Source organism: Corapipo altera, unplaced genomic scaffold (genome assembly GCF_003945725.1).
Source record: "Corapipo altera isolate COAL_440 unplaced genomic scaffold, ASM394572v1 95, whole genome shotgun sequence".
NCBI classification, from domain to species: domain Eukaryota; kingdom Metazoa; phylum Chordata; class Aves; order Passeriformes; family Pipridae; genus Corapipo; species Corapipo altera.
In genome coordinates this window covers 297,509-322,765 of record NW_020884947.1, presented here as the reverse complement: position 1 = coordinate 322,765, position 25,257 = coordinate 297,509, and the positions used below count along the sequence as shown (strand labels likewise).

The following is a 25,257-nucleotide window of genomic DNA, read 5'->3' as shown; positions in this document are numbered from 1 at the left end:
CTTCTTCTCATCTTCCTCTTGTAGGGGAAAAAAAAAAAGAGAAAAAGGAATTTAAAGAGATGGTCTGAGTGAAGTGGGGAAGCTAAAACAGTAAGCTGCACATTTTTGGAAAGCATGAATCATAGAATGGCCCAGGTTGGAAGATCAAGGGCATCTGTCAGCCCTATTCAGCCCTCCCAGCATCTTCTGTGGGCACAGAAAAGACATGGCCAGAGAAAAATCACCCTTCTGCTCTGGATGGAGGCCACTCAGGTTAGATGCCCCTCCTCCCTTCTGTACATGGTCAGAGGTGATGCTTTATCTCCATGATGCACAAGGGACTTGGAACAGCATGAAGGAAGAAGACAGGATGAGGACAAATAGGTTCAAACCTGGGAGCCACACTAGCAGGAACACATTCAAGGCCTGGGAGACTGGGGAAAAGCTGGCTTAGGGATCTCTACCGCCTTAGACTCTATGGACATGAACTTGGTCCCTTTCTAATCCTTCACACAAGACTCCCTGGGACAAATTGTCTGGCTTATTCACCTTCCTAACTTATTCTCTTCCATCTTCCCTAATGCCAATGAAAGCCCAAGAGTCCCAAGAAACAGTTTTGCCATTTCTCCAGCACGAATGCTCTGGTTGCGCACAGGAATGAGAATTTAGCCTGGAGACATAAACCCAAATATACAGCTGTGCATGGTATGCTGAAAACTAACCCAGCACAGAGAGCTGCTTTTATGGGCAGGATTTGTTTTTCCAAATGGGATTTATTTAAAAGAAAATTGAATGGTTATAAAGAGCTCACTCTAACAATAACACAGAAAATGAATCCAGTGTTCACTGCCCGCTTTGCCTCACAGTACAATCCAGACAGAGAAATCTTCTTTAGAGGGTCCTGGCAGCAAATGATCTGCCCTGCAGAGCAATCCATGGGGAAACAGCTGGCTGAAAACTGGGACTCTGCTAATGACTGAAGTAAGGGCAGGAATTTCACTGGGGGAGGGTGTTGCAATGCCAGTGTGAGGAAGTGACTATGGGAACACCCTGTTTCAATAACCCTGTTTCATATCGATAGCATGGCAAGGCTCTAGGAGACAAAAGAGGACTTTCCCCTCCAGGAAATAATCAGCAGTCCCCATTCCCTATTACACCATCTTCATCATCAGGACCCCTTAAGTCCAAAGGTCTCTTATCTTCCCCTGATGCTCCAGTCAGGGAGCATCTATACAACCTTGTTTCAATTTTCATGGTATTTGGGAATTATGGGTACCACAGAAGTATGTATCAATAAACCTCTGATGGTGTTTCAGCATAAGGTATCCATAACCTGCCCTCGGAGTTCCCTAAAACAAAGCACCTAGGACCTTCAACCTTCTTCCTTTGCCCTGTTTATCTCCTTCAATATGTGTCCCAACAGGCCAGTACACCCAGTCAGAGCAGTTTATCCGACTATCTGAAGAACAGAAACAAAAGTGGTTCAGAGAGAAGGCTTAGCCTGGACATTAAGGAGCATTTCCTTACTGAGAGGGTGGTCGCAGACTGGGACAGGTTTCCCAGAAAGGTGATCGATGTCCCAAGCCTGCCAATATTTCAAGAGGCATTTGACAATGCTCTTAACATTTAACTTTTGGTCAGTCCTGAATTGGTCAGGCACTTGGACTAGATGGTCACTGTAGGTCCCTTCCAATCAAAATAGTCTATTCTATTCTAAAAATCATTAGCCATGACCATTAATGCTTCTGATACAATTTGATTCAGAACCACAAATCTACTTCAGTGACTAATTAGGGAGAGCATCTGATGTCTTTAATCTGGAGCACATCAAAGATCTTCCTTCTGCAATTAGGCACTGGGCTTCATTCATTCCTGCCCAGGACAGTGAGCCATGCACTGTTGCACAGATGTTTTCAAGTCACAAAGCAGAGCGGGTGTGGGGACAATTTTTACAGCTCTTACTGGAAACCTATTAAGGTCATGATATTGAGAAAGAGCACAGTATGGCCTTCATATTTTAAGCTTTGGAAATATCAACCCCAGAGCTGAAAGATTATTTATACTGGAAGCTGGCTATTGGGCAGCTGCCAGAGCAGAGCTAATCAAGGGACTGACTGGTCGATTAACCCTGACATATTCCCCAGCCCATAGTCTCCTCACAGCCTTCCATAGCTGCTTCACAGATAACCCAAGAAGTTCTGACAAAACCCCAAACACAACTAATTTTTTTAACCTGTCCCAACTAAATCCATGCAGGGAAGACACAGTTGATTATTTAGCTATTATGGAGGGACATCATGAAACTTGCATTAGCCCTGGGAGAACCTTTTCAGATCCTCCAAGAGCTTCACTGACTTTTTCTTTCTAGAGAGACATCACCTGTTCAGTCCTCCCCAGAGATGCTCTAGTTTTAATCCAAATTAGCTCCCATCTCCTTGTCCCAGTGCTCCATCACTGCCCCAGACTTCACTCACCAACAGCCTGGGATAACACCTCCAAATATATTGGAGCATCCTTTCCTTCTCCCACACTCCAAGTTCAACACTTAGCAACTCAGCAAAGCTCCATATTTTTTCCAGCAAAGCTTGAGGAAAGACGACCTCATTAAAAAGTGAGCCTGATGCTTCATGCCAGCACAGAATCTACCAGACCCCACACTCCTTTACAATTATCCAGATTTCAGCAGTAATTCCAAAGGTATCCGCCTTCCCTGAAGCAAAGTAGTTTTTTCCTGCATGAATTGACTGTGCTGATATCCCAAGCTCCATCTTGCCATCAAAAATGTCCTTAGTTGATTCCTACATGGGTTATTTGAGTATTAATTAACTCGAAATTGTGTAACACCTCGAAGAGACAAGACACCTGTGCAAGTCATAAACTGCAAGACACGGTATACTCAGTTGGTCAAAAGAGGTGATGATCCTGCTGTATTTGGTGTTGCTGTCACCCCATCTCGAGTCATGTGTGCAGTTCTGGGCCCCACAATTTAAGAAATACGTTGAGGTGTTCAAATGTATTCAGACAAGGGCAACAAAGCTGGTGAAAAGGCTGGAAGAACGTCCTACGAGGAGGACTTTGGGTTTGTCTGCTTGCTCTAGTTTGTCAAGCTGGTGAAGGGTCTAAAGAACAAGACCTGTGAGGAACAGCTGGGGGATCTGGAGGTGTTCAGCCTGGAGAAAAGGAGGGTCAGGGGAGAACTTACCACTCTCTACAACTACCTAAAAGGAGGCTATACTGAGGTGGTGGTTAGTCTTTCCTCCCAAGCAACAAGCAATAGTACAAGAGGAAATGGCCTCAAGTTGTGTTAGGGGAGGTTTAGATTGGATATTGGGAAAAATTTCTTCACCACAAGGGTTGTCAAGCACTGGAACAGGCTGCCCAAGGAAGGATTTGAGTCACTATCCCTGGAGGTATTTAAAAGATGTGCAGATGTGGCACCTGGGGACATGGTTTAGTGTTGGACTTGGCAGTGATGGATTAATGTTTGGACTCAATACTCCTAGACGTTTTCTTCAACCTAAATGATTCTACGACTCCAGTTTGGAGAAAAAGAGGCTGAGGGGCAACTCATCTCTCTCTCCTGCTTCCTGAGGAGGGGAAGTTGAAAGGGAAGTGTTAAGCTTTTTCTCCCTGGTATCCAGTGCCAGGATGTGTGGGAATAGACCAAAGTTGCACCAGGGGAGGTTTAGACTCGACATTAGGAAGCATTTTTTTACCCAGAGGGTGGTCGAACACTGGAACAGGCTTTCTGGAGTGGTGGTTGATGCTCTGAGCCTGTCAGTGTTTGAGACATTTGTACAATGCCCTTTACAGCAAGCTTTAACTTGGTCATCCCTGAACTGATGAACAGTTGGACTAAATCATCGTTGTAGGTCTCTTCCAACTGAAACAATCTGTTCTAGTCTGTGCTATTCTATTCTGGTACATTAAGCAATAGTGAAAATTAAATGGGATATATGAATTGTATGACACAAGCAGTTTTCTAAGACCTCTGTAGAAAACTTGCAAGTAAATGTTTCTTTTACTCTTATGTTGGCTCATTTTCTGAGAAATCCGGTGTTACCCAGTGCTAAGGAAACCTTGTCAAATAGCTACCAGTGTTAAAAAGAGGAATTTCCCTTACTTAACCTTTTGAGGAACAAGAGGTTAACAGAAAAAGGTAAATTGTAAATCTTTTCAATTTAGAAAGTGGGACCTTTTCAGCAGCATTTTCAAGGAAATCTACTGCCACAGTGTTCCCAGAATTAAAATGGAAAACCTGACACCTTTAACAATTTCCTGCCACTGTATAACTGTCAGCGTTGCATGGATTTTATCAACCCAAATGTTAAGTTTCAATGTTAGGAAACCTTTGCATTCATATGTTTTGGGTTGGTTTTGTACAGTTTTCTTTCCTCTGCAGCCTGAAGATGCTTAGCTGAGGAAAGGCAACACTGTGGGTTTTTTACAAGTTCTTCCTTTCCCCGTGACACATCATGAACTAAAGATCCGAACAAGAGAGGTTTGGACCACTCCCATGATCCAAAACAGCTCCAATATGCTGCCCTTCATGTCATATCACTTCCACAAGGGCTGGTGAAGAAGCGTCGGTGTGGCTACTATTTGCCATGCAATGAAATCCAGATGCCATAACAAAAATTAGAGCCCCTCAAAGATGAATATTGTCCTTCTAGGAGTATACAAGTGCCATAAGACCCGGGTAGAAAGCAAAAACCAGTGGCACCCAGTGGTTAAATGCCAGAACCAGGACTAAAATCACGGTTTCTTAACTCCTTGCCTCACGTCCAGTATGCTGTGCTACCCCTGTCTCTGGGGAAAAGTGGAAATTTGGCTTAGGTGGCTGCGCTGAATGTAATTCAAGTTAGAGAGGACTGAGGTGAAGTTACATCTTGTTGGGTTGATCCAATACATGGATGCACACAACTTTTACAAGCTTATCAGCCTAGATAAACTTCTCCTTAAAATTGCAATTTCTCTATTTCTTGGCCTCTCTCTCACATGTCAAAATCAAATCATCATCACTGAGACCACAAGGAACATTGAGAGTCACCTGCATGGAAAAAGGTCTCAATATTTTACTTCTCCATCCTGTTTATTACAGAAAAAAAAAGCTGACTTTCTTCTCCAGAGGTGTTCTATGGTATATTATTAGTTTTCTGTAATCACTGTGAAGACACTCACACACCTGTGTCTCAGCCAGAGATGCTCAGTACACTGAGAGCACTACGTGTTATGATTTGATCACTTTTAATAACAAAAGCAGCGTAAACATCATAAACTCAACCCACAAAGCACCCCAAAGCACATAGATCACTGAGAGTAGAAAAGTAGATCTAGGGGAAAGGAAGATCACATGGAAGAAAGAGACTACGATTACCAAAAATGTTTCCACAGCACTGTTAATTATTTTATCCTCACCATCCCCTACAATATGCTGCCTTTAATTTTTTTTTTTTTTCCACAACAGAAAGAGCATTTGAGACAGGAGAAGGCATTCGGTTCAGCTGTCCGCTCTCAGCCCTGCAAAACCACAGGGCACCCTCTGTATTTCCACCTCCACCGAGCCGGGGAATGACATCACCTCTGCTCGAGGGGGCTGGCGGGCCAACAAAAATAACTGTTACTGACCAAGAGCGCTGTTGCAGGGAATATTTTTGGAACCATACTCTGCATTCCTCCGAGTCCCCTGCTTCCTAGTCCAAACATATCATGGCCTAAAAATTCCTCACATTTTCTATGCAGTGTTTCCTTTGGGCTCGCACAATGGGGCAGTTCTTCTGCTCAGCAGCACTAGTGTTCTGGAAAGGGAAGGGGGAAAAAAAAAAAAGGGTTGTCGCACTAAATAACCCTAATGGCAACCGCAAGGGCCACAGTGTTATTTTTAGGTCAGAAAAATAATGCAGAAGGCAACAGAGTCACCTCAGATTTACCTTCCTTCCCTTTACTGAACAAAAGGTCAAAGAATTTGGTTATTTCTTCCATGAGGTGGTTAGAGGGACTCACCTATGTTTGTGGTGAAGCCCCAGCTATTTAGTTGGGTTTTGCACGGAAGGAGGAGGCCAGGAGGATGTGGCATCTCCCTCTGACAGCACCTCTGGGACTGTGCAGAGGTAACATAGATGCAAAGCCTCCTCACCTCTATGTTCAGCTGCCCTTCACCGCTAGAGGTACAAAACAACAGAGGTAAGTTCTAGGTTGTGTCTAGGCTGTGCAGATGCCATAGTTTTCCCAGAAGAAAGAGCAGGAGGCCCCCTAACATCCCACCCAGGTGACATTATACCAATCCCTTCCACTCCCATGTCTGTCGGTGTATTGACATAAGGTCATTTTGGAGGCTTTCTACTAGCCAACAAAGGTCTTGGGCAAAATGTGTACACCTAAAAATATTCCAGCCTAGGCTAAGCAATGGAAAAAAACTCTTATTCCTTCCTCATATGCATTTCTACCTTTTTTTTTTTTCTCCTTCATTGGAAGAAAGCCATTTTCCTTACTATCAAGGTAAAAGTCATGGCTAATCTTGCAGGGAGAAGTTACATGTGCCTTCCAGTCCCTGTTCCACTTCTCTGTCCCAAGCAGCACTTGTACCCAGTCTTCATACAAATTCCTATTTACATAGAAACAGAGGCTATCAAACAACACACGCTTCACTGAACAATACTTTGTTTCCTTTTTTAGCTGCCCAGATAAGAAAAAAAATGCAGAGAAGAAACTAATAGGGAGCAAAAGAGGCCACTTATTCTACCAACATTCAGCACAAGGTTTAGAAACTCCCCTTTCATTTTTTTACCTCTGTTGCTCCACCAGTCCTTGATCAACTTCATCTGTACAGAGTCTGGGTCTTGCTTTCTGCTGTGCCCTACTCTCCCCATTCACAGTTGGGCCTGGAAGCACGTGTTTTTTAAAAATCCTTATATTTTTAAAGGTATTTAGATTCACTGCACGCCCAAAAGCAGAACAGTTGCCATAAAACTGTTTTCAAACACAGGAAGAGTAAAAGAAAATTCACTCTTCGGGGTGTTATAATTGAGAGACGAGGATGGGCTGGGGAAATCAGTATTTAGGTGGAACTAATTAGCAACGACTAAAAGCTAAATGACAACGTAACCCATAGCCCCCTTGTGGGATATTCTAAAATGGCTGTGCATGTCTGAAGCTTTTCAAGGATTTGCATTATCTGCTTGGTCTACTGCTTTCACAGCTCAGATAAATCAGTATTTTCCACCACAGCACTGAGCTTGTTGCTCTGCAAAATAATTCCCCAGCCATACGTTCCAGAGATACAGAAGCACACAAAATATGATCTCTTTTACTAGGCTAATAAAAATCAGAAAGTGTACTATATACATTTTATAGACCTCAAAGGTAGGTCTTCTGTAGGAAGAAACTGGGACTCCAGGCTACTGTCGGCACCATAACAGCGAGAAAAATATTTATCAGCTGCTTTGGAAAACCCACCAGGCAGAAGTCACCAGCGAAGCAAAATAACGTAACCGTAAACTTACCTGAATCTTTCCTCTCTGAGGAGCTCTTTCACGTTACGGTTTCAACTTCCAGATTAACGCCTGCAGAGCCACAAGGGGAAAAGGGCCAACCAGCAAGGAAAAATAATTCTCCCTCTTCGAGCCTACCCCGAGCAGGCAACTCTATACGATCAGAATGCAAAGTGCAAGGGGTCCACACCGCTGTGCTGAGCCTGCTCTGCGCCATGCGTGGGGTCACCGGCCCCTCCGGCTAAGCCGGGCTGGGGGCGTTCAAGGGAGAGAAGGCGCCTGCTCTGTGTAGAAGGTCCTGCTGATTCAGTAGGATGATCCAGGAAACCTATCCATGATCCGTTGCTGAAATGCACTGGCCCTTGAGGTATTGCTGTGACACTGAGCGCTCTGAGGTATGTCAAGCACAGCCCTCATGGCTGTGTTGCTCCTTGCTGAGCTGGAGATGAGAGATCAGAAACCCAAATGCCTTCCGAAAGCTCACAGGAGCTACGTCCCAGGCCAAGAAGATCTCCACATGTATTCAGCTTCTCCACAAAGTGTGGGGAGGCACAGTGTGAAAACACAGCAGGGAAGGAAACTGAAAGATTCGTGCAATTTTGCTCAAGGAAACCAAGGTGTTGAGCCGATGGTTTTATAAAGCTGAATGACTAGGCAAGAGGTGGGAAGGAGGACCTATTGATCATCAGACTGATGAAAGTGGGAAGAAGCTGAATACTAGAGTTCCACGGGGGAGGGAGACTGTGCTTCAAGCAGAAGCTGAGCCCCACAGAAGGGGAGCCCAGCAGAGGCAACCCAGAGGTTCAGAGGGGCAGCACTACCAGAGACTTTAAAGATCACCTCAAGGCTGGAAGGAAGACCCCTGCACCAACAATGTGTTTACTTCATCCAACATAGCTCCTGTGTGGTACAAAGCAGAAAGTGACTTCTTCAAAGAGCTTTCTGCAAAATCCAAGTCTGTTTGCTTGTGGACAAAACCTCAGGCCTCACATAGGCACTTTGGTAAATGCCCTGCATTCTCAAAAAGTTTCTAAAGATACCTGATCCAGTTTGAGATCAGAAGCAAGAATGATGTCATGAGCACAGAACTGAGCAAATGTGTTTTCATGTGCCTTTGCTGAAGGTTCTGAAGGCCTCCTAGGGTTGTTTGCGTCCAGAGTTTTTGGCCACATGGAAACACCTCTCCCCAGCTTCACTTCAGTGATCCAGGACTGAGCAGTTTCAGAGGGGGGACACAATGGTTATGCAAATAAAGCCATCCAGAGACCATCACATTTTTTGCTTCCCTAATGACCAAGGAGGTCAGAGACTACGGGGCCAAATGACCATGAGTTTAAGCCAAAAGGTGCTTTTTACTTCCCCCAGGATGACACTTAGTTCAGATTGCACAAAGAAATACGATTCTTGCCAAGATAAGAAAGCTCTTCTTGGCCCTGAGATAAAACCCCAGGGTTTTCAATCTCACCCACCATGGATGTGGACAGCACTCACCACTCACCCCTTCAGCCAAGTCTCAAGGAAGAGATCTGCTGGAAAGGAAGACATATGAGTGTTTGTTGTGAATGGCTTCCACTTATGTAACTTGCAACTAATTTGGGAGTTAGTCCCAAATTCATTAGCTGATTTTCTCTGTTTCTAACAAATGAACAAACAAAATCCCTCCCTGGATTTGTAGAGTGGAAGGAGATTCCAGTAACCTTGAAAGGATTGTGGGAAATAGAGAGAGGATAAAGTAGTGAGACAAAGTTCCCCAAGTGAGATTAACGTAACAAATCAGTATTCTGTCTTCATAGGAGAGAAATGGAGTCACACAACCAGTTTAATTCAGGTTAATGAGATGAGGAACCCATTCCCACAGTCTAGTGATAAAAAATAGTGGGTGTCTTCAGCCCAGCTCTAGTCCTAGTTTCAGTGCTAAAAGATGGAACAAATTGATCTGGCTCATGACTTTGACATTTGCTCTGCTATCATCATCAGCTCTATCTGATAGGATGACACTGCTTAAGCTATGGTAGCCAGAGGAAATCCAATGCTAAGGAAATGGACATTCATTTAATGTTTATCTAGGATCAGCTCCACCAATGAATTCCAGATGTTGGCTTTAATTGTCGCATTCTGGTATGTTTAAGCAGCAGGGGTTCGTAAGGCCGATTTGTAAATCAATCTGGCAGACTCATACTGAATCCCATCTCTGCCAGCTTTTCGAAGTCAGAAGATGCTCTTAAAATGTTAAGTACTTAATGTGTCTGCAGTGGAAAAGGAAAGATTTAAAAAAAAAAAAAAAAATCCCTCCCCCAATGTTTTTCTCCTTTTGCTCCTTCTGTCCTTCATTTCCTCCCTGTAGAACTGCAAGATAGACCATTCCCTTCAGATGAGTCCAATGAATTTTAGCAGCCCTAAAGCTAAGGAGGGCAGGTATCGGGATGCAGCCTTGCAACATGGGTGGGGAACCCTGTTCATCATTCACATACATTCCTTCTGACTAACTCCACCAATTTCCCACCAGAACCAATGGCAACTGCGTGCATGGACTACATCCAGCAACAGTGTTCCTGATATTTGAACCTCAAATTTTCATTAAGTGGGGACAAAAAATTGATTACTGCAACCTTGGGACTCTCTCAGTCCTCAGCTTCCGTATTCCTATTAGTTTTTATTTAACTGGTACAGCAGTTACAGCTCATATCCAGAGGAGGTACAGAAATGGCTTTCCTTATTCTGAATCCCAAATCATTGTACAAGCTCTGAGTCAGACACCAGCAAACGTTGCAATGGTTTTGTGCTCAACATGACTCCACACATCAGCTGAATGTGTTGGACCAGTATCAGGGGATTGCTTATTGCCACAGCCAACTTATCAGTCAGGCCTTGCTAACAGGAGAGAAAACTATGCTAAAACATAGCTTCAGCCTAAGTATTCTGTTCTGCTGACCAGGGTAGACACCATAGCTCATTAAAATTGCTTTAGAAACCCATTTTCTCAATTTCTTTTCAAAACACCTGCTTCTGAGAAAGCACCTCAGTATTCAACACATGTGAACCCTACTTACATTTTCCCAGGAATGTGTGCTTAGTGCACACATTTTTCAAGAAGTGTCACTGGATGGTTAGGTAAGGTTTCAAAAGCTTTCAGCAGGGGCAATACTCAACCCATGGAAGTTCATGGGAATTGTTCAGAAGCAGTTGACTCAGCCTCGGCTGACTGCTTTTGAAAAACTCCCCTTCATCCTCCATCTTTAATGGTCTCAGAGATAAAGTGCTGTAACTTCAGTTTACCATCCTCCTTTAACACTACAGCCCTCTAAGCGGGATCTACATTTTCCCTCACTGAGAACATGAAAAGCATTTCACTCGTGGCCTGAGTCATGCCACGTTTGAAGACAGGTCTGAGAAAAGTAGTGGCTAAAAATCCACCCACTACTTTACACTCTGAGCAGAGACCAAGGTATCAAGAAAGAACTGGCTGTATCATCTCACTTTAGTAGTGGTTTAGCATTTGAGGCTGGAGAAGAAACCCCACTGCATTACAATAGAAAATCCCCAAAACCAGGCAGGATGAAGTAAGTAGTCTTGAAAATACCTTCCAAGTTCATTGGATCATAACTAAGCAATGCCCAAAAGCAATGTGCTCCCCAAAAGTTAAATCATAATCATTGCACATCCTGCAGAGTGCTGGGGTGGTACCAGGTGTCCATGACACATCTGAAACATAAAAAGGCAAATCAGAACTCCATAAGGTAATAAACAAACTGGTTATTCCCCCACAGCAAACATGCTCCCTGTGCTAAGAGTCAAAAAAGCTGGTATGGTGCTCCAGGGATGTAGCTGTCAATAAGAAAAGCAATAAAATACTCTTAAAAAAAGGCTGCAGTGAAAGAACAGGAATGACATGCAGACAACTTGTTGACTTTTATTCCTCACATCTGAAACTACTTCTGTGGTCCATAGCATATGAGTGAGGATGAACAGATTTTGCCCAAAACACAAAAGAGTGCTTTCTCCAAGTACCAGATAGGAAGAATCTAGGGAAACTTTTAAAGAGTTTCCTCCTCAGGATATGCCAACATGGCCTTGGAAGAACAGAGACGTTGTCACAGGATCTGCAGTATTTCCTCCCTTGCTGCAGATGCTAAAGGGTGGCAAAAACGTCACTTGTGAGCAGTCAGTCCAGCATGCAGCCTTTCCTCCTGTTAAGTGTGGAGCTTTGAACACAAGCAGGGCCAAAAATTCCTAAGAAAAGCTAACACAGGTCAAACAAACGAATAGCAATAACCACATATAAGGCATAATTTCTGTATTTAAGGTTTAACAGTTTAATTTATAGTTGAGTATGTCCATGACCCGGTTTTTGCCTAGAACAAGGGTAAAACATATCCAAATCATTCCTGGCAAAGGGATCTGAAATACGGATGAGTGCTGACAGTACTGAGGATGTTGAGTGGCCAAATTCCTTTCTGATGCAATTCCACCAATCTAGCCCTGAAAGCTGTTGCCCTTTTGTCTGTTTATCATGGCAAGGTCTCAAGGGGTTACCACAAAATTCTCCATAAGTATCCAAGGACAGAGCACCCAGTGAACCACTTCATTTTTTTGAAGGTCACATAGACGTGTTTTTACAATGGTCGTGATTAGAGTTTCTCAGACACCTCCCTAGAGGCTCTGAAAACCATCCCACAGGAAATAGGGTGAGGGAGTTCTTACAGACAAACCCAATCAGTCCACTAATGTGAGCAGGACATGGTTTGCATGTCAGGAGCATGTCTGTCAGGGTGGGAGAAGCACACCCAGCACCTTGCTACCATTTCAAGCCAAAGATACAGACCAGCTTCTTAAAATTCAACACTATTCACTTCCCAGAAGTAACAGCTACTGCATCTTCCAAGCCTCCTTGAAGGAAAGGGATTAACAAAACCACACTCAAAACAAAGCAGCTCACAAGAGACCTTGGCTGACACAACCCTCTGTATGTCCAGTTCCCACAACTTTCTCCTGGGTTGGAGTTTCTCCTGCCAAAGCACACGCCAGAGCTACCAGGAGAAGCTGAAGTGGGCTTGTAGTTGTCAGGAGACACTGCAAACAGAGCACAAACACTGGGCTGGGCTGTGGGGAGGCGCCATCCTTCTCTTCCATGAGATTCCTGGGATTGTTAGCCGTGAATCCCAGCCCACATCTGAAGTGGGTCCAACTCCCCCAGTTCCCTGCCAGTGATCAAGGAGGACTGTCACCAGCTCTTCCCTCTCCTGCCAGCTGCACATTCAACAAAGGTAAGATGAAGATCCTTGTCTACTTCAGTGGAAAGGTCACCATAAGTTATTCTAGTTTGAAAAAAAAAAACCACAAAACCAACATGCCAACTCACATGGCTTCTCTTTAAGAAGAGAAACATCTAATGCTGGACTGAAGGAAACTCAACAAATGATTTGGTGGTGATGCTTTTTCCAAGTCAAAACAGTTTTGCAACGGAGGATTCAATCCCAAATATTTCAAAGCCCTTTGTTGACAACCAAGCAGAAAACTGACTCAACTCAATAGTTCAACTGATTTGACAACATTTTTCAGGGAAACAATGACTTGGAAGTAAAAAAAAAAAAAAAAAAGTAGTAAAAGTCCTATGTATAATTTCAATTGTGTGACAAACTCAGATTTAGTGGCTTGGTTGGCATGAGGAGACCAAAAAAAGTCCATATTTTGCATTTTTGCCCTATAACCTTTGTAATGTGTCTGTAAGAAATTAATATACACACACAGGAACAAACATTTCTGTAGCAAGATCAAAGAAAAGAAGAAAAGAAGAAAGACATCAACTGCCTTTGTTGCACTGGATCATTGCAATGGAAAATAAAATAATTTGTTTCCCTTTAATTTACATGAAATATTTTCTGTACAGGCCTGTTAATAATTTAGTTTGTTATTAAATAACAGCATTGTTCTTACTGTTTGTCTCCGTATTGTTTTGCCACTTGCAGTAATTTAAAACAACCCAGAAGAAATCACAGACAGATGCATTGTGCAGAGGACAGATGTGCTGACCCATTACAGCACTTTAACAGCTACACTTGCAAGGTATGTTTATGTTCTCTGCTTTGGTCGCACGTTAAAAGAGGGTTCTCTTTAAAACACCAACTTGAGAGCTGCAAAATACATCATGGGAGTAGAAAGTGAAGGGATAAATTCTGTGTTATCTGATTCCTTTTACTGCTTATTTCTCCCCTCTTTCCCTTGGCTTCAGTGCGAGGAGCAGGTTCCACGCCCCCAGCGCGACCAGTGTAAAACTGACATTTTATGGGTGGAAACAGTCCAAGGATGGTGGCTTATGCTCTTAACATCCTGACATCTCAACCTCTGAAAGCAGCAGCGGCACTGCTTCCAGTGGCTGCAGAACACCTTAAAAAGCAGCACAAACTGACAATGAAAATAAACTACGGTTGCAGCACTGCTGGAGTCTGGCAGCCCTTAACAAATACAGCACCGTCTGGGTGTTAAAATACATAAATCTGTCATCATTACCAGGCTAAGGGGTCGTCATCCTATTCACAAAATAAAAGAACTGTGCATAATCAGTAGGGCAGGGAGTTCAGAACAAAGTACGCCTTTTACAAACTCTCAACTGCTGATAGATGGATGTTTGCAAGGGACTTAATGTCTTTAGCAGGGTACGTTTAAGAAGGAGTGTAGGTTTCAGAACTCCTGGGATTAGTATTTTTTTTTTCTCTCCTTTTCCTATTTTATTGCCAAAAATTGTATAATGTAAACACTCAGGCCTTCTGACTATGAAACCCACATTATTATAAAGAAAGAAGAATCAAAGCATTCTAGCACAATGATATTATTCATCAAGCACAACACAGAATATGTTCTTCCTCTCATCAAACAATAATAAATTGGATTTAAAAATAGGTTTATACACTAATTTTCAGAAGTTTTGTTGGGTTTTATTTTCCTTTTTTTCATCTTTTTTCTTAATGTGGATGCCAAAGACAGCACAGGAAAGGTAGAGAAGCAGACCCTACAGGAATGTAAAAATACACCTCCTCAACAACCATACATTTTAACATGTGACATACCCACATATATGGATCAAGAAGAAGCACATGAGCAATTGGTGCTGTGTACGTGCACTTACACATAAAGAAGCAGTCTCCAAAATCAACATTCAAGCTACACCTTATAAACTAGTCCAACTTGGCGCTGCTCTCTCCACAATAAATATTCTTCACTGTGCCTTAATTTACAAGTGTGCCTTTTGTGTATTTCTGAGTTAACTGATACCAAAGGGACTAAAATTTGGCTAAAACCCCACCATCTGTGGTATTTACTGGGCAAACTGAGGACAGCAGAGCTGTGACCAGCAAATGGGGCACAGTGCTCTGGCACAGACCTCCTGGAGACACTGTGCCCATGGAACTCAACCCAGCTTCAGTGGTCCTCTGAGTCCAATGAGGCCATGCTAAATCCTTCATCCTCAGCCTGTAGCAAGAAGCAGAGGGATGGAGCACAACTTCCAAGGAAAAACTGTCAGGAGCGGGGGAGGACAGCAGTAGTTGTAGGAAAGTCAACAGAAAGATCCTGCTACTTGGAGAAGATAGTCATCTTGGATGGTTGGCAAGATGGTAGATATTTCAAAACTGCTTATGCCCAAGTCTGCAATTAGCTTGATGGCTTCTCAATACTTGGGGTGCTAGTAAAAGACTCTTAACTACTATTCTGCAGTCACAGTAGACCTTGACTGGGAATCTACATCATCTTCTGCAAGCCTGCCTTCCACACACGTACGTATTACCTGCTTGGACTAGGGACTGTCTTGGCTTTACTCACAAATGCAGCCATTTCTAAGCATTATGGATACACAGATGTGGGCAAATTGTTGGCTGTGCACATCAGCATTGCACTGTCAACAGGATAATTCTGCCCATTGGCTGTAACAAAGACAGCTCTGATTAATAAAGTCAGAGGCAAAACACGTTTTTAGCCTCAGACAAGCTGACGAGAAAAAGCCGGCATGTACACCACAAACTCGTTGGGATCAGAGGCTAATTCTATTAATATCGTTTAACAGAAGGAAGCCATAAATTTCTCAGATCAAACACAGTTTTAATGTCAGCCTGCCTGGTATTGTGTGTTGCTTTCATTCCCAAACAATATTCGTGCAGCAAACGGAGCTGCAGCTCTCTATTTGCATGGGTGTAGCAGCCACTACACACTCCAAAGCATCTGCAAAGGATTGTGGGCTAAATGCATCCATATGTCCTGCATGCCTCGAATTTACACTGGCTGCAGCTCTGGTTTGCTGCAGTCTGCCACAGGATGGAGTACGGGGGGAAATTATATATCCATACACATATGTATGAATTTCATGCTTACATCCATGGAAAAAAATCTTTTCATTTCCTTTAAATTGTGAACAGGTGTTGTCACCTTCTTAACTTGGCTTCTATGTTACAGCTTCACGAAGGGAAAACAGAGATCTACCCGAAACAGTGAGGCTTTTGTTAGCCAGAAAATGATGTATTGATAAGCATATTGTAAAGTTTGTTATAAAATCAAATGAAACTAATAAAACCTAACAAAGATCTTGTAAAAACTGTGGACATTATACAGCATTAGCACTGAGTTACATTATAGATCTGGACTTGGAAGAAACAAGACTGCTGCCCAGTTGTGATATTTTCCAGGTTTTTACACCCATTCACCAAGACCATCAGTCAAACCACTCAGTGTTACATTTTTGATCAGTCATTTTTAGGATAGTTACAGTTAATACTGGCACTCACATCATCACCTTTTTATAGAGAAATCTTTTCAAGAACAAAATTGTTATGAGCTGTTGTGACATCAGTCTTGTGTAACACCCATCAAAATTATGAAAACCATTGAAATTGTTTCTCTGCAGCAATCCAGCAATAGCCACCTTTTCATTTTGGTGTATTTCTTTTTCTTCCTTTCCTCTCCCAGGACAGTGGACATTTTACAGGACTCAACATGCTGTATTATATAGGGACAAGGAGTCTGTTGGACTTGGAGTGAGATCCTCCAAATAAGGAGGAAATTAAGCATCCCTGAAATTCAGGGGGTAGGAATGCCTGGTTGCATTTAGATTTCTTTTAACATGCTTGTGCTGTCCCTGAGCAACATCAAGCTTGGTCAGGGTGTGTGTCTTTATGCCTACGCTAATAAACACTTGGAAGAAAGAGCCCTTGCTTGGGTGAGGGCATCATTAATCAACCATGAGTCACTTCCAGTGGAAAAGGAGCTTCATTTCCAAGTGAAGAGTTTTTAGCTATGAGTTTGCACCAAGACATAAAAATACATTTTATGTACCAAGCATTTCACTGACTCTCATGCCCAGTGCCAGTCTCTTCCCACAGACTGACACACAGGACCCTCACTTGGCAACACCACTAAGACAGGTCTTGTTATGAACCAAAACCATATCTGCACCTCCACAGAGGGTGACCCAGTGGCACCACACCACAAGCTGACAAGGAGTCCTTGTGCAATGATTGCCCTGGGTAGGCCTTGGGTAGGCTCCCCTTTTCTGCTCAGCTCCCAAAGGCCCAAACCAATCTGAGCTTTAATTAGCAACATAACCATTACTAAGCACCAGTGACTATGGCCAGATCCTCATCTGGTGTTAATCACGCTGCATGTGCACAGGAGGCCACCAACGTAGATCCAGCTGCTGGATTGGGGCCTTAACAAATTAAACACGAGAACTTTGTTACTGTTTATTGTCACAAGGAACTCTTCATTTCCATATAACAACTGACTAATCATCATTAGTCATGATTATGTGTCTTATGATTGTGTTAATGGTCCCACACTGGATGGACTGCCCTTTGCACTTTGCGTTGAGGTAAATGCACTTAAGACATTTTGCTAACTCCATACCATGACCAGCACAAGCTCTACCACCTTATTCTCAAATGTAAAAACTGCACCTTTTAGTTCTTTTTTTTAAGTGTTGACTCATTTCAGTTTTTGCTTAGCATTAGCAGACCCTTGGTGCACACTTTGCTGACTCAACATTGATTCACATCTTGCTGAGCACATCCCTCTCTGGTCCCCAGAGTTTATTAAGAGGCCAAAACCCAAACATAAATGAATTTGTCATGCTTTTCCAAGATGGCTGGTGGCACCTGACTGTGCTAGAAATGTTTTCTCAGCTTTTGCACTGTAAATGAGTTCTGAGACACGGATTGATGACTTCATTGGAGAAGTGTAATGCAAACCATATTTTACTGTACTTGAATTTTTTTCACACAGTATTTTCTACTACTATGAGCAGAAAAAAGGACATTAGAATAAATATCCATTCAGACACGGCCATGATTTTTTTTTTCAGGATACTTATGCTGACTGTTTAAAAAAAATGGTTATTTTAATGCAAATTTTTCACACATGCCTGTTATCAAAGAGAGTTGTCTTTGGACAAGTTGTAAAAAAGCATAAAATAGCAGCTGGCTCAGCAGGAAAAAGCTACTTTAAAGATAAATCATCTGATGTCAGGGCAGATTCGCAAAGCAATCTATTGCAATAGACAGACAGCAGACATTAAAAAGCAAATTAGTTTGAGATGTCGTTCAAATTCTGAACAGCCCATCAGAGGTTTAGGACAACGAGATGCACTCTTCCTCCTGCTCTCTGCATCAAGACTTTGCTACTCTACAGCCCAAATAGAGGGTCACTCAAGGAGCCAGGCACCAGAGAGAGAGATGAACTGGACAGATGACAGATTCTTTACCAAAATCTTCCTCCAAAAACACAAGAAGAAGAGAATAAACAACTGCAGCAGTCAGAGATACAGGGCAAGAAAAAGAAATACTGAAGAAGCTGTTCCTTGGATTTATACGTTATTTTTCATTTTTTCATTATTTACACATTATTTTACATTTATTTTTCGTGCTGAGATGCACCCAAGCGAGATGTGTCCTTGGCAGTTTACAAACACCAAGTGAAGCAAGAAGGCTACAGTGCAGAGACAATCCCAAACCCTGCTCTTGTTGCTGGTTTGTTGTTTTGGTTTTTTTTTGTGCTACAGAAGGTAATAAGAGTCATGGATGTAGATGTGAAAACAGAGACAGTTTGATCTTTCATCACTTGGTTGAGCAACTGATGCAAGATGAAGTATTTACCAGCAGCACCTGTAGCAATAGCCCTGCATGTTGTAATGCTGGCACACCTTGCAGGATTTGGCCCATAACACTTCTGCAAGTGAAAAGTCCTCTGTGTTGTGCATTACTGAAAGAGGTCATTGTGCTACAGCATAAATATTTACCTATAGTCCTTCCTACAGCTGTTCACCAACAATTTTCCCTTCAGAGAATGTCCAGACCTCTGGAACTAGGGATACTGTTTATTATTGCGGAAGGAGACGGTCATGGACGTTCTCGACCACTTCCATGTTAGAATACTTTGTTTTCTAAGTTATTTATAAGTCAGGAAAATCTCACCCATTTGGGCTAAGATTTCCCAGGGAGGGCCTGACGGCTGGAGTGCATGATGGCTCCATGTGTGCAACCTCACAGTTTCTCCAAGCTGGCCACAGCTCGACAGAGGCTTCAGTTACACCACCACCTGCTATTTTTTTTCCTGCAGAACATGCCTCCATTCAGCACACAAGGTGGATAGTTTTCAAATAAGGAGCAGCTATTCAACACTTTGTTTCTTCCTCTTTGGCCTTAGGTTTCCTTTTAGAACGCTCTGGCAAGGAATTTTTTAATTCTGCAGTAAAGAAACCGCAGGTTTCAACCAAGCATAAACGAAATGATGTTACTTTTCACACCTTTAGGTTATAAATCAGCTCTTCTGAATTGATTCAGCTGCAGAAAAACCCCTTAACAATAAGATATTCATGGCCATCATTGTACATATAATTTTTTGGGAAGGTACAGCACATTCGTTTTGATGAGTTACACATAATTCCCTAAAATAAGGAACCATTGTACTTAATAACTGCAATGTGATTTAATACTGATTAAAGTTACTCTTCCAGCATTTGTATGTCTGCCTGCAGTGTTATTGGCATCCCAAATCTTGTGGTGAGCCACAAAAACTATTAAGGATAGCTAAGAGAGGAAATTGTAGTTTTGACTTATACTGGTAATCTGCTTTTACTGGCTTGCATTTCATGCAGGGGTGTATTAGAGCAGGATTCCTTGGATCTTTGGGATCCAGGCCCTGCAGCCTGAGAAGATGGGGAAATAAGCAGGGCAGAAACCAATTGCTACCATCTGGGTTGGCAAAACCTATGTCTGAGAAGGAAGATCAAAAACATAATATAAGAGAAGACTCCCTTCCAACAGAGCAGTAGGAAGATGCTAAATTAGGAAGAAAAGGCTTTAGTAAGTGTTATGAAGGAGGAATAGTCTTTTATGGTGAGATTTAAGAGGTTTAGACACAACTCAGAGCCACAGCTCATATTTTATGTGGTCTTGGCCTAATCACCTGGTCTCTCTTTGTCCTAGTTACCATCTGTAAAATCACTGCAATCCGTCTCACCCGCACTTGCAGACTGAGAAGTTCTCCAGCCAGGCAATGAGTAGGCACGTCTACCAGACATGCAGAGGCAGACCTAAGTCTGCTCTGCTCGTGTACTCAGCTGGCTGGTTGCAAGCAAGATCTGTCCTGAAAGCCTCAAAGCAACATCCAAACAGGCTTCTACCTAAATTATTACATCTCACAGAGTCCAACCATGGAGCTCACCTCTGCCATGTCTGCCCCCCCCTCAACAATGTTGGTGGATCCACTGCCACTTTTGTAAAATGTCCCAATATTTTTTGGGTTTCCTTACCATAATGGAATACAGATGTTAATAAGAGTTAAGATTAATAAGAGTTACACAGCACTGAATGCAGGCAGAGAGGCTGAAGACTGGTGAATTTAGTCTCACCTCTCTGTAGGATCTTGGGTAAACCGTCACCTTATCCTGCTGCAGCCCACATGTATATAGCACAGGGGTGACAATTCCTTACTTGCCAGTGGTGTGGCATAGCTCACTTAAAAGCATACAGCATAACTCCAAAATCTTTCAACAAGCTACTGTATATTTTCCAGATATTATTGATTAAATTTCCAGAATGTTTTCATGTCAATATGAATTTTATTTTTTCAAGTCCCAATGTTTAATGAATCCTTTAATGCTATTCTAGATTTAATATCTTAACCACCTTGCCCATGTCTGACACCTGTGTGGTTTTACGTGTTTGCTGTTAGCAGTAAAGCTGGAATAAGAAGGTTTTTTCTCCTTTGAAGAAGTGGGAGAATAGAGAGGCCATATGGTTCAAAAAGCCACTCTGCCTAATGAAGTTTGTGCTTTCTGGAGCACAAACAAAAAAGCTCCATCAATTTGATCTTCATTGTCAAAATTGACATGCAGTTGGTTTTAAAACACTGCCTCCTTCTCAAAAATCAACAAGGGATTGATTTTCTCTCAGCCAAAAGCATTTTCACCAAGATGAACACAAGCATCTGGTCAGTGCATTAAATGTCTGGGTCCTTTGAAAGAATAAGTCAGTGATACCTTGTGTTTACTTGCAGAGCTTGACAAGAAAGACACAAGGGGAACATTTGTTTTCAGGGGAAACTGTTCTAGCGAAAAGCAATTGGTTTGAAATACCACATGAACACAACAGTACCACTGGAGATGAGGGATGTAAGCAATCCATCAAAAATGGTCTGAGCAAGAAGAATGCACAATGGCACACTGTGAGACAAGGAAGGAAGGTGCAAAAGAGTCTAGGAAGTACTGGTTTTTACAACAGGGATGCATGGATATGAACGATACCTCAGCCCATATGTCTGCCACACTTTTAGGTTAAAGTTATCCTTCTCTTGGCACTTGGTGATCAATATTTGTTTGCATAGGGCTCAATCTCACACCCACAGAGGCCAGTGGGAGTTTGCCATTTCCTTCCACAGCTGCCTGATGAGGCTCTAAATAACTAGTGTTTGTGCCCAGGGTTTTTCAGTGCCAAATATAATGAACACTATTGTTCTTAATACAATTAAATTTGATAATCCAATTTCCCTAAGCAACTGAATTGGAGTTTTTGTCTCAATCTTTCCTGAATTCTAGTCCAACTTTTACCCTGTTCCTCCTGGCTTTTCCCTTTCATTTGCTTTGGTTGTGCTACCAGGAATAAGACAGAGCCTTCTTTGATTCACAGATGTCTTGATGCCTCTGCCTTGGAATAATGGGATCTGGCTTGGCCCCTGAGCTTCATAGAAGATACAGCATGACACAGAAGATCAAAGACTTTGGCAACCTCCACATACTGCAAAAAGCACAAGCTGGACTGAAACAGGCTCCTATACGATTCCTCTCTCCCCACCAAAAAGTCTGGAAAGCACATCCAAAAGGAGTCTGTATAGACGTGACCCTGTATGACTATTTCCACTTCACCATTTTTGTTCAGTGTAGCATAAAGAAATGGATGAATGTGGCCAAGAAAAAGGTGAACAAGGAAAATAAAATCCTCAAACTATGTAAACAATAAGATGACTTTTGCAGCTCTATCCCACCGATGCTGCAGGAGTCATATCACCAGAGGGTTTCCCTCATCTAGGCATCTCATTCCTAGATATTTACATTCTGGTTTCTTTCCCATACTGGCTGTGCAGTAAAGTGCATTCTCCAAGAATCACCTTGTTATCGGGTGATAATCCTTCATCAAGCAGCATCAAGTGTTTGCTACATGCTCTGAATCCACAGCAACCCTACTTCTGCAGAGGTGAAGAAAAAGAAATAGAAAAAAAACAGGCCAAGTGCTAACCAGTAGGCAGCTGGAAATGGCCCTGAACTCTGTCCTCATTTCCACTGTCTCACAGAAACAGAACTTTGTAGACCAGATACTTGGAGTGCTGATCATGCAATAGGGTGAGCAAGACACCTGATCTCACGCCCTGCTTTGTAACCCTCCCCACTGCTCCCTAAGCATCCTCTAGCATGCTGATTTTCGCCCAGCTCTTTCCCTTCTCACAGACAAGGATCAGTGAACCTATTTTTGTGGCACCTTCAGCAGAGGAATCTCTGATTACCCTGAAAAGTGTCTTTGGGAGTCTTCAGGAATGCTCAGTCCAGCAAGCAACCCCAAAATCTCACCGCTGGGCCAAGCAAGCCCTTTGAAGACGGCCAAAAGCATTGCCAGTGAACCCATGCTCACTGAGACAGCACCTGAAGCTTTTTTAATCCTGCCTCCATCAAGAGGATTTCTCAGGAGCTGAGCATCCCTGGGTTACATGCCAGCTCTGAGCTTTGTTTCAACCCAAATATTATTATTCCTGAAGACACCATGCTTCGCAAAAGCTCAGTACATGGATCTCCCCGCTGTGCATTTTTATACGGGTGCCTCAACATTTGTTTTGAGAACTATCCTGTTCCAACAGCAAACATAAAGATCAGTGTGACCTCTCCTTATCGCACAGCCTTTCCTGTGTGGAATTCATTGTGATCTGGGCCCTAGTGACTATTGCATCATTTCTGCTTATTTGTAACCTTTGGCACTGCACAATCTTATCTGCCTGCAGCCGGCTGCAGCAGAAGATGTGCAGCAACACAGCCAGCTCTGGCAGTCCTCAAACACTGGAAAGGGCCAGTTAAGAGTGGAGGTCAGTAAATGATTAGCAAAGTAAATCTGCACTGACAGCTACGCAGCCGTCAGCTCACTTGCTCACCCCACAGCAGGTGAGGCCTGGCTTTTCTCCAGCTCTACTCACCAATTACAATCAGGGTGTAGTTCACGTTGGTACTGCCGAAGCCATTGGTGGCTTTGCAAATGTAGGTTCCCGCATCTTCGCTTTCCACCTCCTTGATTTTCAGCCCTTGCTGAAGGATCCGGAACCTTGTCCAGCCGCTGTGGATAGTCCGTCCATCCTTCATCCACATGGTGAGGGGAGGGGGGTCGCCTTCCACCGGGCACAGGAGCTTGATGGTCCTCCCCAGCCTCACGGACTGGCGGTGAATCACTTTATCGGCAATCCTTGGGGGGCCTAAGAAAGAACAGAGAGAGGAAGAGCTGTCATGACTTTTGCCAGTGATACAGAACTGATTCAAAGACAAGTCATCCATCAGGCCACTGGCTGCTGTACAGAGATATAGTAAGAGGTGCTAACCGAAAATCACTTACAACCAAGGCTAAAAATGCAGGCAATTACAGAGGGATACAAGAGAGATACTGGTTTGTGCAAGACCTGAAGCTGCAGCCTTGCCATCAGCAGCAGCTCAAGTTAACCACCCAAGGAAGCCTGATTCTCAGGCTCTCTTGCTTTTCCAAAATTTCCAGCATTTTCCTATCACACGAAGGAGTCCAATACACAAACTGTTCCGCTGTATTTGGCAAAAAAATTGTAGTTGTTTCAAATTTAACACCTATCCTGAAGGTAAAATTAGTAACAGGACTGGTACTTAAAACAAAACACTGCCCCCCCTCCAAATGTTATAATCCTTTCATGTTGTATGTACAGTAATTCCCTTTAATAGTCACCAGATGGGCTTTATCTGAGACACATAAGCCTGCAGTTGTTGGACACAGAGCATTCAGTGGGTAGTGCTTCACTCAAAGATCCAGTTTAGCCTGACGTGTTAACATTGCTTATAGTCCAAAAGAGGATATTTTTATAAATGGCCTTAGTAACCCTGCTCGTTTGACCTGCCTGGCAAATATTTGCTCTTTGTGAAAGGTGATAATTTCATGCAAAGCAGAGTGTCCCTGGAATGACCACAGAGTGAACACACTGCCACATGATAACAGGATGCACTTGGACAGGCCAACACTCAGAAAAGAGAAGTGATAAAGATTCCAACAGTGGGATGGTCCCATAGCTGAATTCCAACCAGAATTTCTTCCTAAGGCTCTGAAAAGTTGAAACAGAGAGCCTTTTTCCTGCATCTGCCTTTTCTGCTGTTTTATTAATTGCACAAGTTCCCCACACAGACTGCAATAGCAATGCTCTTCCCAGAATAGTCTATTAATGGGTGTGATAATAAGTGTCCTGTTCTTGCATAAGGACAAAATGTTTTGCTAAGGATTGCTGATGCTGAGTTGCACCCAAAACCCACAAGATGTTTGTGGGATTTGGAACTGTTCCCTCATATTTTACTCCTGTTTCTAGTTTTTTGCAGGATTGGACCCACAGGGGATAAGCTACAGAGCTCATATTTGCACTTCCTCATGACTAATTTCTATTATTCCAAAGTCTGCCTGATTTTTCCCCAGGATGACTAAGGCAGTACATACAGTACAGCTCATGAATGACTGCAGAGCTGCTGTCGCAGTTACTCATGTTGAATCGCACCCATGAACTTCACAGCTTTGCTGCTAAACAGAAATGCTGTTCAAGCTGAGAAAAGAGTTGTGAACTAGATTGAAACTCATTAATTAGTTTAATTAAGAGTCTGGTTAAATCAATGGGTCTTAGAAACACACAGATTCTGATGAACTTCTGATGACCCAGAAGTGGGGATCTGCAGAGTACTTTTTCTGAAAAAGTCAGTCCCTGGCAAAGAGAACACCCACCCCTGCACATCTTCTGCAGGGCCCTGTGGGACATCATCTGAGCCAATGGTGTCTTCCCAGACTCCAAGGGAACTGGCAAAACAACCATGAGAAATCCAATCCTGCCTTTCCAGGTCTTTCGAAGCACTCCAAACCACACTGTTAATGTTCTTCACCTTGGGAGACCTCCAACCAACTCTGTGGTTGGAGAGATAATCCTAAGATCCTTCAAATGCTGGTCTGACACAAGTCACACTGCTGAATATTTTAAAGTGGAAATCCACCCATCAGGAGGG

General features: G+C 43.0%; 1 protein-coding gene across 3 annotated transcripts in view; it reads right to left on the bottom strand.

Annotated features, from left to right (window-relative positions):
* The window catches only part of FGFRL1 (fibroblast growth factor receptor like 1), a 171,892-nt gene that overhangs the window by 65,204 nt on the left and 81,431 nt on the right, over positions 1-25,257 (bottom strand). For all 3 annotated transcript variants that reach the window (XM_027662689.1, XM_027662688.1, XM_027662687.1), the window contains exon 3: positions 23,184-23,456. In XM_027662689.1, the coding sequence (XP_027518490.1) occupies positions 23,184-23,456 (273 nt within the window). The remainder of the gene's footprint in view (positions 1-23,183; positions 23,457-25,257) is intronic.